At 49.7% G+C, this 15,755-nt stretch overlaps 1 protein-coding gene across 1 annotated transcript in view; it reads right to left on the bottom strand.

Annotated features, from left to right (window-relative positions):
* Ccdc57 (coiled-coil domain containing 57) overlaps window positions 1-15,755 on the bottom strand; it is a 103,581-nt gene continuing 87,826 nt past the window's right edge. The window contains 1 exon segment of the mRNA XM_032913584.1: window positions 1-398. Coding sequence (XP_032769475.1) covers window positions 178-398 — 221 coding nt within the window. The 3' untranslated portion in view covers window positions 1-177.

Genomic DNA, 15,755 nt, shown 5'->3' with positions numbered 1-15,755 from the left:
AGCAGATGGAGGAGGGTTTTAATTTCTCTTTAGTATCAGGAAGGCCAGCATTTGGGAGTCTGTCCTGTGTCACAGTCCACCTGTGTATTCTGTGTGTACTCACTCCCAACTTGTACATGCACAGGCCCCGTGGACCCAGGTGGCAGCCCCTGTGCAGTACCCTGCAGGAGCTGAGATCTAGTCCTTGAGGTTGTAGTTGCGGATCCTCGGGTGTCGCTGTGGCTGGCAGTTTGCAGGTTTTGCTGGATGCGACTTGCTGGGTCTGGGGTGTAAGGCTTTTGGCTGAGCTTCCATCTTTAGCCCTTTGACAGCAAAGGCCCTTTGTGTGGGGACAGGGCTCCAGCTGACCCTTTGTGTGGGGACAGGGCTCCGGCTGGGTCCCAGAGGTGCGGGACACTCTACAGGCAAGAAGTAGAAAAAGATGTAGGTTAGGATCACAGGAAGCGGAGGTGGGATGTGCCCAGAGTTGGTCATATCATAGCAGCCTGTAGGGACTCAGTCTGCTTCTCTCTGCAGGAGCCTATACAGGCCAGCAGGCCCTCCGCAGTGACCTAGCCCTGGCCAGTGGCAGCAACTGTATTGGGTCCTGACTAGGGTGTAGGAGGTCTGTGTGGGCACAGGCTTCACATATCTTCAACTGATCCTGGGCCTGCCTCTTCCCTACTGCACAGAAATCTAGGCTCTGGAAACAAAAGAAAGCACAGAACAAAACACCCTGAGCTGTTATAACCATTTCCTAAGGGCATGGGGGCAGGTGGCCCCACCTCCCATTCAAGCCAAGCCACCCCATCGAGAGTTCAGTGAGTTGTCCTGTGCTTGGGGCTTGCGTGTACAGGGAGTGTTGATGAACACTTCGGACACAGACAGGCCAAGGACTGTCTGGTAAGCTGTACCACACACACAGGCACAGGTTAAAGCCTAGAGCAGCTCTGCCAGAATCCACTTGAGCCGTAGTCAAAGTGGTCACTTTATTGCCGCTGCTGCGGCTGCTGCTAGAACCCAGACTTCATGGGTAAGGGCCTGCTAGTAAGCCCCACTAGTTAGTAAGCCCCACTAGTTAGCCCCACTAGTTAGTAAGCCCACTAGTAAGTCCCACTAGCTTTTGTAGATGATCATCTTTATCTTTTGAGCTTTTGTGTCCTTTGAATCTTTGACACTAAAAATGTCTATCTTTTCTAAAACTATTTCACTTCCCTCAGGCACACAGACAGACCTGTCCTTCCTCCCTGGCAGCCTGGCCCAGCAGACAGGAAGCTTCTGGTTTACCTGGAGCTGGGGCTTTTGCATTTTTATACTTTTTTTTCTCCTTTTTAGACAGGAACTACTATGCAGTTCTGGTTTACCTGGAACTCACTATGTAAACTGCTTGGCCTAGACATTAGGGACACACCTGCCTCTGCCTCCCAAGTGGAGGGATCAAGAGCATGCAACACAACACCATGCACTATATCTTACAGCAGAGTCTGGTGTCTTGGGGACACAGCCCACTGCTTGCCAGTCTTAGCTCAGCTGTCTTATGTGCATGTCTGTCCAGAGCTGAGGAGCCTATCTCTGTGACTCCCGTGGACCTGGAACATGCCGCATGGGCACAGGGTAGGTAGGGTAAGAGTCAGTAGAGCCACAGAGTGCCTGGCAGAATCTAATGTGCTGTGGGCATGGAGCCTGAATGCTTGCATAGGCTCCAGAGAAGTGAGCTGCCCTCCTCCCTGTCCTGAGACTGTGTAGGTCTCTTTTTCTTTGGTTTCTTTTAAATCAGGGTCTTGCTTTGTAATCCAGGCTGGAGTCATGGCAATCCTCTTGCTTCAGGCTTGTGAGAACGCAGTATGTGATACCATGCCCAGCTTTCTGAGGAAGGAACTTTTTGAAACATTTAGAAGCAGCAACCTCATTAGGGTCATTTCCGCCCTAGCTCCTGCAGGACAAGACTGTGCTGACTCAGGATCCTGAGGACACCTGCTAGCTATGCCTGGTTCTCCAAACCTAGACCACCCTTCTCTCTTACACACATGTTCCTCCCAGCACCAGCTACCATATCACATGGCTCTTCCCCCTCTAAGTCTTCCAGAAGGCATCATGGAGGGCAGGAATCATAGAAGGGCTCCATGCTAGGTCCTCTTGCTGCCGACCTGGCCCAGCCAGGTAGGAGCAAAGGCCAAGGAAGGAACTAGCCTGATCTAACCAGTGGTCACAGTGGAGCTGTTCATGACTCAGGCCAGTGTCAGACAAGTAGCTTCTAACTGGCACCAAGAGCTAGACACATTTACTTGAACTGTTCCTAAGTAGGTCTAGTTAGAGGAAGAACAGGACACTCTTCTTGGTGGCCTTTGGATCTGGCCTCTCTTTAGACAGTCCTCCCTGTGTCGGGGAAGGAGGTACCTGGCCCAACTCCCAGGCCTCCAGGGCCCCAGCCCACTACTCTGCAGCTAGGAGACATAGCACTGGGAATCCCAGGCCTGGCTGAGGTTTGTTTCCCACCTGTGCTGACCTGAGGTCCAACCAGTAACTGGCCCATAAAGCCCACTCTGCCTATCTGGGACTCTATGTTGTCACCTGGGCTCTTGAGTAGTAAGCACCAGGGAGAAGTCAGGATGCACAGATGTCCTGGGCATTGCCAGGCAAATACTCGTGCACACCAGCCTCCTGTTTGATCTGCCTCTGCCTAGCATTTGACTTGTGGAAAGTTCTGGTTTGTAAGGTATTTTAGTCCCTGTGGCTTTTAATTGAGGGAGAGGTATCGGAGCCTTATGGGTCCATATGTGCGGTTACTGCATGTTTTCACTGAACATTTGATCCTGGACTGTGTTTGGAGATGGGCCTGATTCTCATCTACCCTAAAGTGTCTGAGCCTCAGCTCTCTTGCCCCTGAAAGTCCTAGGCCCAGGGGTTACCTTCAGAGCTACTACCCCAGCTGCTTGGCTCCAGGATATGGTGTGACCTCCTGGCTCCATGGATGCCCTGATGTGGCTTTTCAAAGGACTGGACTCAGGTCTCCAGAACCTGCCTTGGGGCTAGAGAGGGCTTGCCCTGGACTCTGGCAACAGTTCAAGACTCAGTTCATGTTGTGGCCCTGGGCACAGCTGTCAAGACCTTTCTATCCCATCTTATGCATGGCTGCTCCAGCCAGTCCTGTCTTTGGGGTTAACCAACCTTCACGGAGACCTCTCCTATCCCCATGGGATCTAGTGTGCACCTCAGTTTTCTTGGCATTTGCCCTGAGCTCCTTTTTCCATCACGCTTATCAGTGAGGTCGTATTACACTTCTGGCCTGTCAGACTCTCCAAGGCTCCCAGAGTCCAAGCCTTCAGTGAGGCCTGCACGGGGGACATGATCTTGCTTCCTCAGCCCTCATATTCACATGCAATGGTGGCCTGGCATCCCCACTCCTGTACCAAACCCCCTGCCTCAATGCCTTTTCCTAAAGGAGCCTTTAATTTCAGGTAATCAGATGCCACCTAACTCCTCACTATCATCACCTTGGGGAACCCAAAGTTGTGTGGCCTCCATTGGAGCAGCTTAGGCTCCATTCACAGGCCTGTTGGACACCACCTTCTCTTGAGCTGTGCTACAGCAGAAAAGCAGGAACCTCAACCAGCGCCCACTGCCACGCCATGGGGTTCAGAGAGGCAGCCCTTGGTGGTTGGGTCCCACCATCCCTCCTGAAGATTACTTTGCCAGGTGTGGACACTGGACCTATCTCTTTCTGGCTGTCCTGCTTATATCAAACCATCTGCAGACAGAGATCCTATGCAGCTACCTGGCCTAGCTCTAATTCTGCCTCTGGCAGGGGTGGGGGAAGGGGAGAGACAGGGCTGAGGACAGGGGTGACGGTTGCAAGAGGAACTGCACTGTGAGGTGGCCTCAGAACTGGCTTGCCCGGTTGGGGATTTGGCTCAGTGGTAGAGCGCTTGCCTAGCAAGCGCAAGGCCCTGGGTTCGGTTCCCAGCTCCAAAGGAAAAAAAAAAGTGCTAAGAACTGGCTTGCCTCTGGATACATTCTCGGGAAGACAGACAATAGTGTGGGCAGGAGGTGAGAGCGGGGCAGAGGAGGCCAGGGATGTAACAGGAATCTCAGGTTGTTTAGGAAGCTGTGAACCTGCTTCAGGGTCCACACTGTTCTATTCTCTGCATGTAGAATCCTGTGTGTGCGCAGATGGTGTGTGGCTCTACCAGATGTTCTTTGGGGTGGCCACCTTGTCATGACAGAGGAACTTTTGCAGGGCCTGCCTACTGACTGGAGGTTCCAGGTGGGCTCCTGAGCAGCCTGAGCCATGCTGGCAGAGCAGGTCAAGGCTGGTGCAGGCTGGTAGGCCCTCATGGATGGCTACATTGTGGGTAGCAAGCCCCTCACTATCTGCACCTCCCCTCCCTGCGGCACCTCAGGGATGGCTGTGGCATCTCTGGGCTGCTGTACCTTAGCTGTTCTCTGCTTTCCCGGCCAAGACAGCTGAGTGAGGCAATGTTCCCCACATCTACCAGTGTGGCCTTATGGGGAGAGGCTGCTGGCCACGCTGACACAGGCTGCCCAGCTTGCTCAAGACATCATGGGCGGCTGGCCAGGTCAAAGGCCTGCTCTGGAATCATTCTCTGGAGGTTTGGCCAATGACCCTTTGGACCCCATGAGCTGCTTTCTGCCCCCCAGGAAGGAGAGGCAGAGGGTGACACGCCTGTGGCACATGCAGGAAGGGTGCGCTCGCCCAGGCGTGGGTCTGAGGCCAGGGCCAGAGACACAGGCAGTGCTCCACACAAGGCCATGGCTGTGTTCGCTCAGGTCTCAGCTTCAGCAAGCCTCTCTGTGAAGGATGGGAGACCTACTCCCCCAGACTGAAATGTGGAGGAGAACTGCAGGAAGATGAGCAGACATGGCTTCACCCAACTAATGCTCAGCACCTCTTGGGTCCACAGGGGATCAGGCCCCAGACAAAAGGCCTGTGGCATGGGCTAGGTGGGGGGTACTCAGGTTGGATGTGGGTAGATATTATCCAGTGCTATGCTTCTCTGGGCTAGGGATGCAGGATCAGTTCTGCAGAATAGTGTGCCAGTGTGTACACTGAGGTGAGGTTCCTCCTGCAAGCACTACATGTGGAGCTTACAGCTGAAGGCTGCCCTCCTACCTCAGCTGCCTTCAGCTCCCTCACACCACTGAGAGGTCAGTGGTGTTTCCAAGACAGGCAGGAAAACTACAGGGCCTCACTCACTGCAAGGAGAGGGGGGGCTTTGGGGTTCACAGGCTGGGCCACTGAGTCAATCACAGACAGGGATTAACATCAGATCATGATGTTCCCGGAAGGCCTGGTCTTCCCACTCTTCTCCTAGACCTCTTGAGTTCTGCCCATACTGGTTTAGGAGCACACAGTGCTTCCATGTTTAAGGCCAGAGGCCATTGTCCTCAGGAGAGCACAGGCAAGCCACTCTGGCTGGTGAGGAGGGTCTCTCTGGTCACTAGGACACTTCTGGGTTGTGACACCTGCTGGTGTTCCACCACCTCCACCTACATTCCACTATATGCAGCTTATAAACTATAGATACTTAAATACTATACTGGCCCTGCTTATATGAGGGGTCCCCAGGTATCCAGTGACGGGGCTTATCCCCAGATACAGAGTGATGTGAACTTTGCAAATTTATACCCTCAGTGATAGAATAAAGTGTCCTGTTAGCCTGTTATTGGCTTTCCGTTTTAGACAAAAGTTGGTGGTACCACAATGCACATGCCGAGAGAAGACTGTTTCTCCTGAGTGCCCGACCAATCTCTTACCTCCAGTTTTCAATGTCAGGCCTGACAGGGGACATGGCCTTTGCCCCACTAGACTGATTAGTTCTGAAGTTTAATTGGGAAGGCCACATTTCCTAATCCTGAGCATGAATGGGACGTTTTATTAAAGAACTGCTGCCAGGGTACCCAGCAGTAGTGACCTGAGCTAGCCCTGTTGCTTTGGCTGTGAAGAAATGAGGAAGCAAGTAGGTGCCTGAGGGGTGTGTAGGGTTCACACACACCAAAGTTCCACCATTGTGGACCCCAGGGCACACACAGTTTTCAAGGGCAGCATTGTTTACCTGGGTCAGACTCAGCTCAGACTTATGCATCTTTGTTCTGGATTGTAACAGCTTTTCATGAACTATAGGTATAGCACAGGTTTGTTTTTTGTTTGTTTTTTTTTTCCTTTTTTTCGGAGCTGGGGACCGAACCCAGGGCCTTGCGCTTGCTAGGCAAGCGCTTTACCACTGAGCTAAATCCCCAACCCCCTATAGCACAGGTTCTTTTTTTTTTTTTTTCCCCCGGAGCTGGGGACCGAACCCAGGGCCTTGCGCTTCCTAGGCAAGCGCTCTACCACTGAGCTAAATCCCCAACCCCTATAGCACAGGTTCTTAAAGTGAAGGGAGAGGGGTTGGGGATTTAGCTCAGTGGTAGAGCTCTTGCCTAGCAAGTGCAAGGCCCTGGGTTCGGTCCTCAGCTCTGGAAAAAAAACAAAACAACAACAACAACAAAAAACCAACAACAAAAAAAAAAAAAAAAAGTGAAGGGAGAACTCTGGTTTGGGTTTTTTGGGTTGTTTCTTGTTTGTCTGTGTAGGCCTGGCTATCCTGGAACCCACCGTGCAGACCAGGCTGTTGTTGAGTTCACAGAGATCCTGAGTGCTGGGACTAAAGGCATGCACCACCACACTGGGGGATTCTGGCTTTACATTAGGGCTTACATCTAGACCCTCTAGTAGAAACTTCTAAAGCAGGGAGGCCAGGTGTGGTGAGGCAGAGGCAGAGGCAGGTGGATCTCTGGGAGTTCCTAGCCTGCAGAGTTACAGGGTGAGACCATGTTCTAGAGAGAGAGAGAGGGAGAGAGAGAGAGAAATGAGGAAAGAAATTTTAGGAAACAGTCAAGTCCTATCTTCTCCAAATTATCTATAAGATTAGAAAAATGCTAAGACCTGTAACTCTAGAACATAGGAGGCAGAAGCAGTAGGATCCTGAGTTCAGGTTCAGCATGGGTTAGATAGTGAGGCCTTATCTCAAATACTAAAACAGCCAGCATTGGTGGGCCTTTAGTTCCAGTAAAAGCAGGCAGATCCCTGTGAGTTTGAGGCCAGCCTGGTCTACAGAGTGAGTTCCAGGACAGTCAGGGCTACACAGAGAAACCCTGTCTCAAAACAAACAAACAAACAAACAAATCAATCAAAAACTGAAGTTGGAAAATGGCTCAGTAGGTTAAAGTGCTTGCTATACAAACTTTTAACTTGAGGTCTATCCCAAGAGCCCATGCAAAGGTGGAAGGAGAGAACTTAAGTAACTGTCCTCTGACTTCTATGTGAGTGAATGGTATGTACATGCCCTGTTCCCAGACACACACACACACACACACACACACACACACACACACACACACACATGCGCGCGCGCGCGCACACACACACGCACAGGCACACACACACACAGACAGATACACAGACAGACACACACAGACACACATGCACACACACACACAGACACACACAGACAGACACACACAGAGACACACACACACACACACACACACAGACAGAGACACACACACACACACACACACACACACACACACACACACACACAAAAAACCATAAAATACAGGTAAGACAAACCCAATCAGTTCTAGGCGAGCACATTGCTGCAATGTCAAGCTCATGGCTGCCCCTCAAGGCTGGCCCACACCAAGTCTGCTTCTCCATGCTCACTTCAGCAGAGATAAAGTACCGGGCAAGGTTTAAGGCCTGTCTGTGATGACACGAATATCCATATCCGGGGTAGAAAGTACCTTTTTACAGTTCTGGGGACAGAACTCGAGGCTTTGTGTATGCTAAGCACACACTCCAGCCCTGAACTCCAGCCCCTGCTAGGAGAAATGCTGAGCTTGATAAAGATCCCATTGAGAAGCACACAGCAATCATCACATTTAGAAACTTCAGCCTAATCCCCTTCGATTTAGGAAGGATACAAGACAACTACTGTCACCACTCCTGTTACCATGGTGTTAGGGGGCCCAGCCAACTCTTTAAGAAAAGGAAAAGGAGTGTATGGCTTGGAAGAGAAGAAAAGAAGGAAGACAGCATCATCTACTTAGCAAGAGAAAGAATCAAAGCCAAATTGTGAAGGTCTATTCAGGAGCTCAGAAAGGCAGCAGCTCCACCTACACTCCCCGGCCCTTTCTGAAGCAGCTGCGAGAGCCACGACTTTAGGAACAGCAGAAGTGAAGTGGCTGCCACTCTGCAATAAAGTTTTCCTGGCACTGCTCAGTGTCTGGGCCTGGGTGGGAACACACCTCAGGGCTGGGTACCTGCTCGTCAGTCTAGGAAGTCCTTTGCTTTATATCCTTTTTTTTTTTTTTTTTTTTTTTTTTTTTCGGAGCTGGGGACCAAACCCAGGGCCTTGTGCTTGCTAGGGCAAGTGCTCTACCACTGAGCTAAATCCCCAACCCCTTTTATATCCTTTTAAAAAAGGGTTTTAGGTTCTTCTCTTTATGCTGACTCTCCACAGCAGACTTTTTACTCAAGCTATTGGGGGCGGGGTGCCAGGCTCTTCCACTGGCTCTGTCCCCTGGGTTCTACTATACTCCCATGATGCTGGAGCTCCTGGCCTGCTTGTCAGCAATAATGGCCTCCCCTGGTGTCCCTAAATCCACAGAGGAGAACAATTAAGAAGCCTCCAATGGCTTGATGAGAATTATAAGTATGCTTCAAGGATCTCAAGTGGTCTCCAAACAACACACTTGGAAAGACAAGGCAGACTACATAGTCTTGGCTTGATCTTGCCAGTGATAGACCCAGATCTCCAAGGAAAAAGAATGTAGTAATTAGTAGTAGTAGTAGTAGTAGTAGTAGTAGTAGTAGTAGTAGTAGTAGTATGTGTGTGTGTGTGTGCGTGTGTGTGCGTTGGGTGTGGGAGGGGGTTCATGTGTGCTACAGCATGCACTTTGGAAGCTACAGGACAACTTGTGAGAGTTATTTCCTTTCATAGAGAGGGTTCCTAGATGGAACTCAAGTTAGGCTCAGAGGCAAATACCCTAACGTGGTGAACCACCTCTCAGGCCTCTTAAATCATTTTTAATTTACATACAATAGAGTGCATCTTTCTAGATCTTCCTATCTACTTTGTAAAGTATCTGCCTCTCCTTTGGGGATCAAACCCAGGGCCTTGTGCTTGCTAGGCAAGCGCTCTACCGCTGAGCTAAATCCCCAACCCCTCTGCCTCTCCTTTTTAAAGAGGCAGATATTTGTTTGTTTGTTTGTTTATTTAAAGTACACTGTAGCTGTTTTCAGACATACCAGATCTGATCCCATTACAGATGGTTGTGAGCCACCATGTGGTTGCTGGGAATTAAACTCAGGACCTCTGGAAGAGTAGCCAGTGCTCTTAACCCCTGAGCCATCTCTCTCCAGTCCCTGGCTCAGGCCCCTAAGTGCTGGATTATATGTATATGCTGTCAGGTTTGTTTTGCAGTGTTGGAGGTTAAACTGGAGCCTTCCAGGGTAGAAGTAATGGCTAAAAGCACTTGTTGCTCCTACACAGGACTTGGCTCCAATTCCACGCACCCATAACTAACCCATAAAAACCATAATTTTTATACATAAAATAAATAAAAACAAACTGGGACCTTCCACAATATAAGATGAACAGTCTGTCTTCACTCTAACCTTTCTGGTTTTTGTTGTTGTTTTAAGATAGGGTCTCCCTATGTAGCTCTGGCTGCCTGGAAAATTCTATGTAGACCAATTTGGTCTCTCCCTTGCTTCCCAAGTACTGGAATTAAAGCTTTTTTTTTTTTTTTTTTTTTTTTGGTGGGTTCCTGGAGCAGACCCTGTGATACTGGAATAAAGAGTGTCTCCTGACAGGTGTGGTGGTGCTGAGGAGACTGGGGTGGGTGGGGCAGAAAGGGCTTTCTCTTTACAATCTGCTTGTCCCCTTTCTGGCTTCATTATGTTGTAGGACCGCCTGGCCATCGGGCAGGCGGAGGAATATGGTTCATCAGGTTCCGGAGCTGGGGACCAGACAGGCCTGGAAGCTTCCTTAGGCAGTGCCTGAGCTAAATCCCCAACCCCGCTGCAGTGCCTTCTTGACTTGCTAAATTGTTTGGTTTTGAGACAGGATCTCACTCTGTAGGTCAAGCTGGCCTGAAACTCACTATGTTGTCCAGGATGGCTTAGAACTAATGTGAATCCTACTGTCTTAGCCTCCTGAATGCTAAGATAACAGGTATGAGCAGCCAGACTGGCTTGAATTTATTTTTTAAAGTTTTATTTATTATTATATTTATATGAGTACACCTTAGCTGTCTACACACCAGAAGAGGGCATCGGATCCCATTACAGATGGTTGTGAGCCACCATGTGGTTGCTGAAAATTGAACTCAGGACCTCTAGAAGAGCAGTCAGTGTTCTTAATCGCTGAGCCATCTCTCCAGCACAAATTTTATTTTTTTTAATCATTTAAAATATAAAAATTTTTTTCTTTTCTTTTCTTCGGAGCTGGGGATTGAACCCAGGGCCTTGTGCTTGCTAGGCAAGCGCTCTACCACTGAGCTAAATCCCCAACCCTAAAAATTTTTAAAATGTAATGTGTATTTGCATGAGTTTATGTGCAACGCATGCATGCAGATGCCGGTGGAGGCCAGACGGTGTTGTCTCCTGGAACTAGAGTGGAATTAAGGCAGTCATGAGCTGACAGACACAGATGCTGAAAACCCAGTCTAGATCCTCTACAAGAACAGTAAGTGCTCTTAACCACTAAGCTATCTGTCCAGCTCCTATATTTCAATGGTTAGATTATCACCATCATTATTGCCACTATTATTACATGGGTGTGTGTGTATGGTGCATGTGACTACACAAACATGGCCATTAGAGGACAACATCCAGGAGTCATTTCATTCTTTCTCTCTTTCTCTCCTTCTTCCCTTCCTTCTTTCCTTTTCAAGACAGTGTTTCTCTGTGTAGCCCTGGACATTCCAGAAACTCACTCTGTAGACCAGGCTGGCCTTGAACTCAGAGATCTGCCTGCCTCTGCCTCCCTAATGTTGGAATCAGGGAGTCATACCACCATGCCTGGCAAGTCAGTTATTGCTTGATACCCTCAGCCTCGTTGGCAAGCCCTTTTAATTGCTATCCCATCTCGAAGCCCAAAATTGTGCTTTTCAGACAGGAATTTAACTCTGTAATCCCTGAGTGCCAGAATTACAGCATGTGCTACCATGGCCCCTTTGATTTTTTTTTTTTTTAATCTGTTTGAGACAGAGTCCCATCCTGTAACTCTAGTTGGCCTGGAATCCGTTCTGTAGACCAAGCTGGCACCCAAGTCACAGAGATCCATTTGCTTCCACCTCCCTAGTGCTAGGATTAAAACTGTGGGTTACCATACCAGGGGGTTGTGTGTGTGTGTGTGGGGGTTCCATACCAGGGGGCTTTGTGTGTGTGTGTGTGTGTGTGTGTTACCATACCAGGGGGCTTTGTGTGTGTGTGAGGGGTTACCATACCAGGGGCTTTGTGTGTGTGTGTGTGGGGGGGTTACCATACCAGGGGCTGTGTGTGTGTGGGGGGGCATCCATACCAGGGGCTTTGTGTGTGTGTGTGTGTGGGTTACCATACCAGGGGGCTTTGTGTGTGTGTGAGGGGGTTACCATACCAGGGGGCTTTGTGTGTGTGGGTGGGGGTTACCATACGAGGGGGCTCTGTGTGTGTGTGTGTGGGGGCAAACACACCGGGGGGCTTTGTGTGTGTGTGGGGGGGGCACCATACCAGGGGCTTTGTGTGTGTGTGTGGGGGGTTTACCACACCAGGGGGCTTTGTGTGTGTGTGAGGGGGGGGGGCCATACCAGGGGGCTTTGTGTGTGTATGTGGGGGGGCATCCATACCAGGGGGCTTTGTGTGTGTGGGTGTGGGGCATCCATCCCGGGGGGCTTGGCGTGTGGGGGGGGTTACCATACCAGGGGCTTTTGTGTGTGTGTGTGTGGGCATTCCTGTGGGTTGTGTGTGTGTGTGTGTGTGTGTGTGTGTGTGTGGGGGGGGTTACCATACCAGGGGGCTTTGTGTGTGTGTGTGGGGGGGGTTACCATACCAGGGGGCTTTGTGTGTGTGTGTGGGGGGGTTACCATACCAGGGGGGCTTGTGTGTGTGTGTGTGGGGTTACCATACCAGGGGCTTTGTGTGTGTGTGTGTGGGGGGGCTTTGTTACCATACCAGGGGGCTTTGTGTGTGTGTGTGTGTGATGTGTTTGTAGGTGTGTGTGTGTGTGTGTGGTGTGTTTGTAGGTGTGTAGGTGTGAGTGTGTGTGTGTGTGTGTGTTTGTGTGTGTGTGTGTGTGGGGGGTTACCATGTTTGTGTGTGGGGGGCATCCATACCAGGGGGGCTTTGTGTGTGTGTGGGGGCATCCATACCAGGGGGCTTTGTGTGTGTGTGTGGGGGCATCCATACCAGGGGGCTTTGTGTGTGTGTGTGGGGGGGCATCCATACCAGGGGGCTTTGTGTGTGTGGGGGGGTTACCACCAGGGGCTTTGTGTGTGTGTGTGGGGGGCATCCATACCAGGGGCTTTGTGTGTGTGTGTGGGGGCATCCATACCAGGGGGCTTTGTGTGTGTGTGTAGGGGGGTTACCATACCAGGGGGCTTTGTGTGTGTGTGGGGGGGCATCCATACCAGGGGGCTTTGTGTGTGTATGTGGGGGGGCTTCCATACGAGGGGGCTTTGTGTGGGGGGGTGGGGCATCCCCACCAGGTGTGTGTGTGTGTGGGGGGGGTTACCATACCAGGGGCTTTGTGTGTGTGTGTGGGGGGGCATCCATACCAGGGGGCTTTTGTGTGTGGGGGGGGCATCCATACCAGGGGGCTGTGTGTGTGTGTGTGGGGACATCCAAACAGGACTTCTCTATGTAGCCCTGACTGTCCTGGAACTTGCTCTGTAGTCTTGGCTGGCCCCAAACTCGGTGACATCTTCTTCTGCCTCCGAGTGCTGGGATTCAAGGCCTGAGACATTACTGTTCAGCTCTATGATTTTTTTCCCAGTCATAAATACTTGTGATTTTCTTTTCTTTTCTTTTCTTTTCTTTTTTTTGGAGCTGGGGACCGAACCCAGGGCCTTGTGCTTGCTAGGCAAGCGCTCTAACACTGAGCCAAATCCCCAACCCTTGATTTTTTTTTTTTTTCATCTAAGCCATCCATCATGAAAATGTTTACGATAAGCCTAGTATGTTGGCATACTCGGATCTCTGTGAGTTCCAGAAAAGCCAGGGCAAACCATGTCTTAAAAAAAAGGAAGGAGGGGTTGGGGATTTAGCTCAGTGGTAGAGCGCTTGCCTAGCAAGCGCAAGGCCCTGGGTTTGGTCCTCAGCTCTAAAAAAAAGAAAAGAAAAGAAAAAAAAAAAAGGAAGGAAAGGAAATGTTAAGTTAGACAAGAAGACACTAGGTTTGGTGGCCCACACTGTGATTTCCACACCTGAGAGGCAGAGAGGCAGAGATGCAGGAGGATTACAAGTTCAAATTCAAGCTAAAGGAAAGGAAGGAAAGAGGCAATATGGCTGGGCGGGGAGAACGCCTGTGTGGAAAGATTCTCACCTTTCATCTGATTCGCCCGGTGCCGGCTGGAGCATGACAAAGTGGGTACAGGGTCACTGCGATACAAACCTCTACACGTCAGCCTCCAGATGATGTCACAACTCCTGCCCAGCCCCCTGTGGCTCCCACCCCAGTTATTTCCCTGCCTGTGGGCCTGGGAGGAAAACACATGTATGTGCACAGACCTTAAATATTTTCCTTGATACTGGGATGTCTGAGTATCACGGCCATCAGAAGAGGCCTGTGCCCTCGAAACCGCGTGAGGTAGGTGTGTCGGTCTCCGGACATTCTTCACGCCTCTTTCAAGACCTTTGTTTCCGCGCACTCTCACATATTCAATGGAGAAAGTTCTGCCTCTGGCAAGCTTTACAAGTAAAATGTGTATAGGACCCAGTGCTAAACACTGGGGTCAGTGTGGCTGCAGCATACAAGCTCACCCACACGTCCTGTGCCATTGTGATCTATGGCTAATAAGTCCTTTGGCCTTTGTCCCTATTTCCTGGTGTATAATTGCTAAAATCAAGTGGACTCACGCCTTAATATCTACCGGGTTTGGCTCCAGGCCATCTCGCTCCCCAACACTAAATATGCCCTAGTCCTTATATGAGATGCCTCAGTGTTTAAACATGAGTTTTGAAAGACGCCACTGACTCTACGTAACTCTTGATTCCATATGACTTAACATACAATATACATGCCCACCCTATAAACACCTGCCAGACTGTATGGTGGGGGGACAGAATAAAGTGCAGATTAGCTTTATTTTCTGCTTGCTTGGCCTTTTTTTATTGACAAACTAACATCTACTGAACTCACGTCAATACTTATTCAGTAGAACAGCACAAACGGAAAGATTACGTTAGGAAAATATTATGGTATGACATATGGCCTGAAGACAAAGCCAGTCCTGTTGTGGCTGGGCATGGTGACTTACGTCTGTTCATGCTACAGTTCTCTGGAAGCTGAGACAGGAAGATTTGCTGCCCAAGCTGGGATTACAGGCCTTTGCCACAAGGGTCAGCTGAAGAGGTTATTTCAATTTAGCTTTCCTTATTGGAGATGTTGCTCTGAGATAGAGGACTAGCCTACCTTATACATGACCCAGGGCTCAATCCTCTCAGCAGAACAAAATTAAGGAACTAAACAAAACCACTTTCTTTGCAAGGTTGAACTGGCAGCTAGAACAATAGAAAAGTAACTGATTGAGCAACACTGGCTAGCCTTATAGGCTATTCTGTGAGAGGATTAGGGTAGAGAGAACTGTTTTCTTGCCAACTGAAAGTGGCCTGTTTGAGAATTTGGCAGTTGTCTCTTTAGGACTGATTTCTAGAAGGTGAGGTAAAGAGCTTGGCTTTAAGTTGGACAGGGATGGCAATTCTATGTTGACACCTTAGCTTGGTCCACTGTTGGACCCCAACAGTGACCTGCTATTTCTGCATACCTGTTCTCCCAGTAAGTCCTGGTTTTCTTTTTCTTTCTTTCTTTCTTTTTTTTTTTTAAGATTTATTTATTTACTATATGTAAGTACACTGTAGCTGTCTGCAGACACACCAAAAGAGGGCATCAGATCCCATTACAGATGGTTGTGAGCCACCATGTGGTTGCTGGGATTTGAACTCAGGACCTCTGGAAGAGCAGTCGGTGCTCTTAACCTCTGAGCCATCTCTCCAGCCCAAGTCCTGGTTTTCTAGAGCTGAACCATTTCTTCCATTTCTTGGCTATTGCTTTTGTGCTCCTTGTGTCCCCTCTAGAGATCTTGTTTCTATGCACTATGCCTGCGTGGGTATAGAAATACCGTGTGCCTGTTGTGCTCTTTTGTGGAGGACCTGGGACTGTTGTGTCCTGCTGTAGAGATGCTTTCCTGAGGAAACACTCCTTGTTGAGACTTAATCCTCTCCCAGAAAAAAAAAATTAGCCTAAGCAGCTGTGTTAACTGGTCAGTTGTTTTTCTTTTGCTGGATTCTTGGCCTTCTTAACCTATTTTTAGATTTTTTTTTCCCCTGAGAGAGGGGGTGTCTCGTGGCTGTGGTGACAAACTCCTGTAATCTCAGCACCTTGGGTATGGAGGCAGGAGGATGAGTTCCAGTGTACTGTCACCCTCAGCTGTATTCAATCCTGTCAGAGAGAGAGAGAGAGAGAGAGAGAGAGAGAGAGAGAGAGAGAGAGCGAGAGAGAGAGAGCGTGCAAGCG

This window comes from Rattus rattus, chromosome 9 (assembly GCF_011064425.1).
Source record: "Rattus rattus isolate New Zealand chromosome 9, Rrattus_CSIRO_v1, whole genome shotgun sequence".
Classification (NCBI taxonomy): Eukaryota; Metazoa; Chordata; class Mammalia; order Rodentia; family Muridae; genus Rattus; species Rattus rattus.
This window is presented reverse-complemented; position numbering and strand designations above follow the sequence as displayed.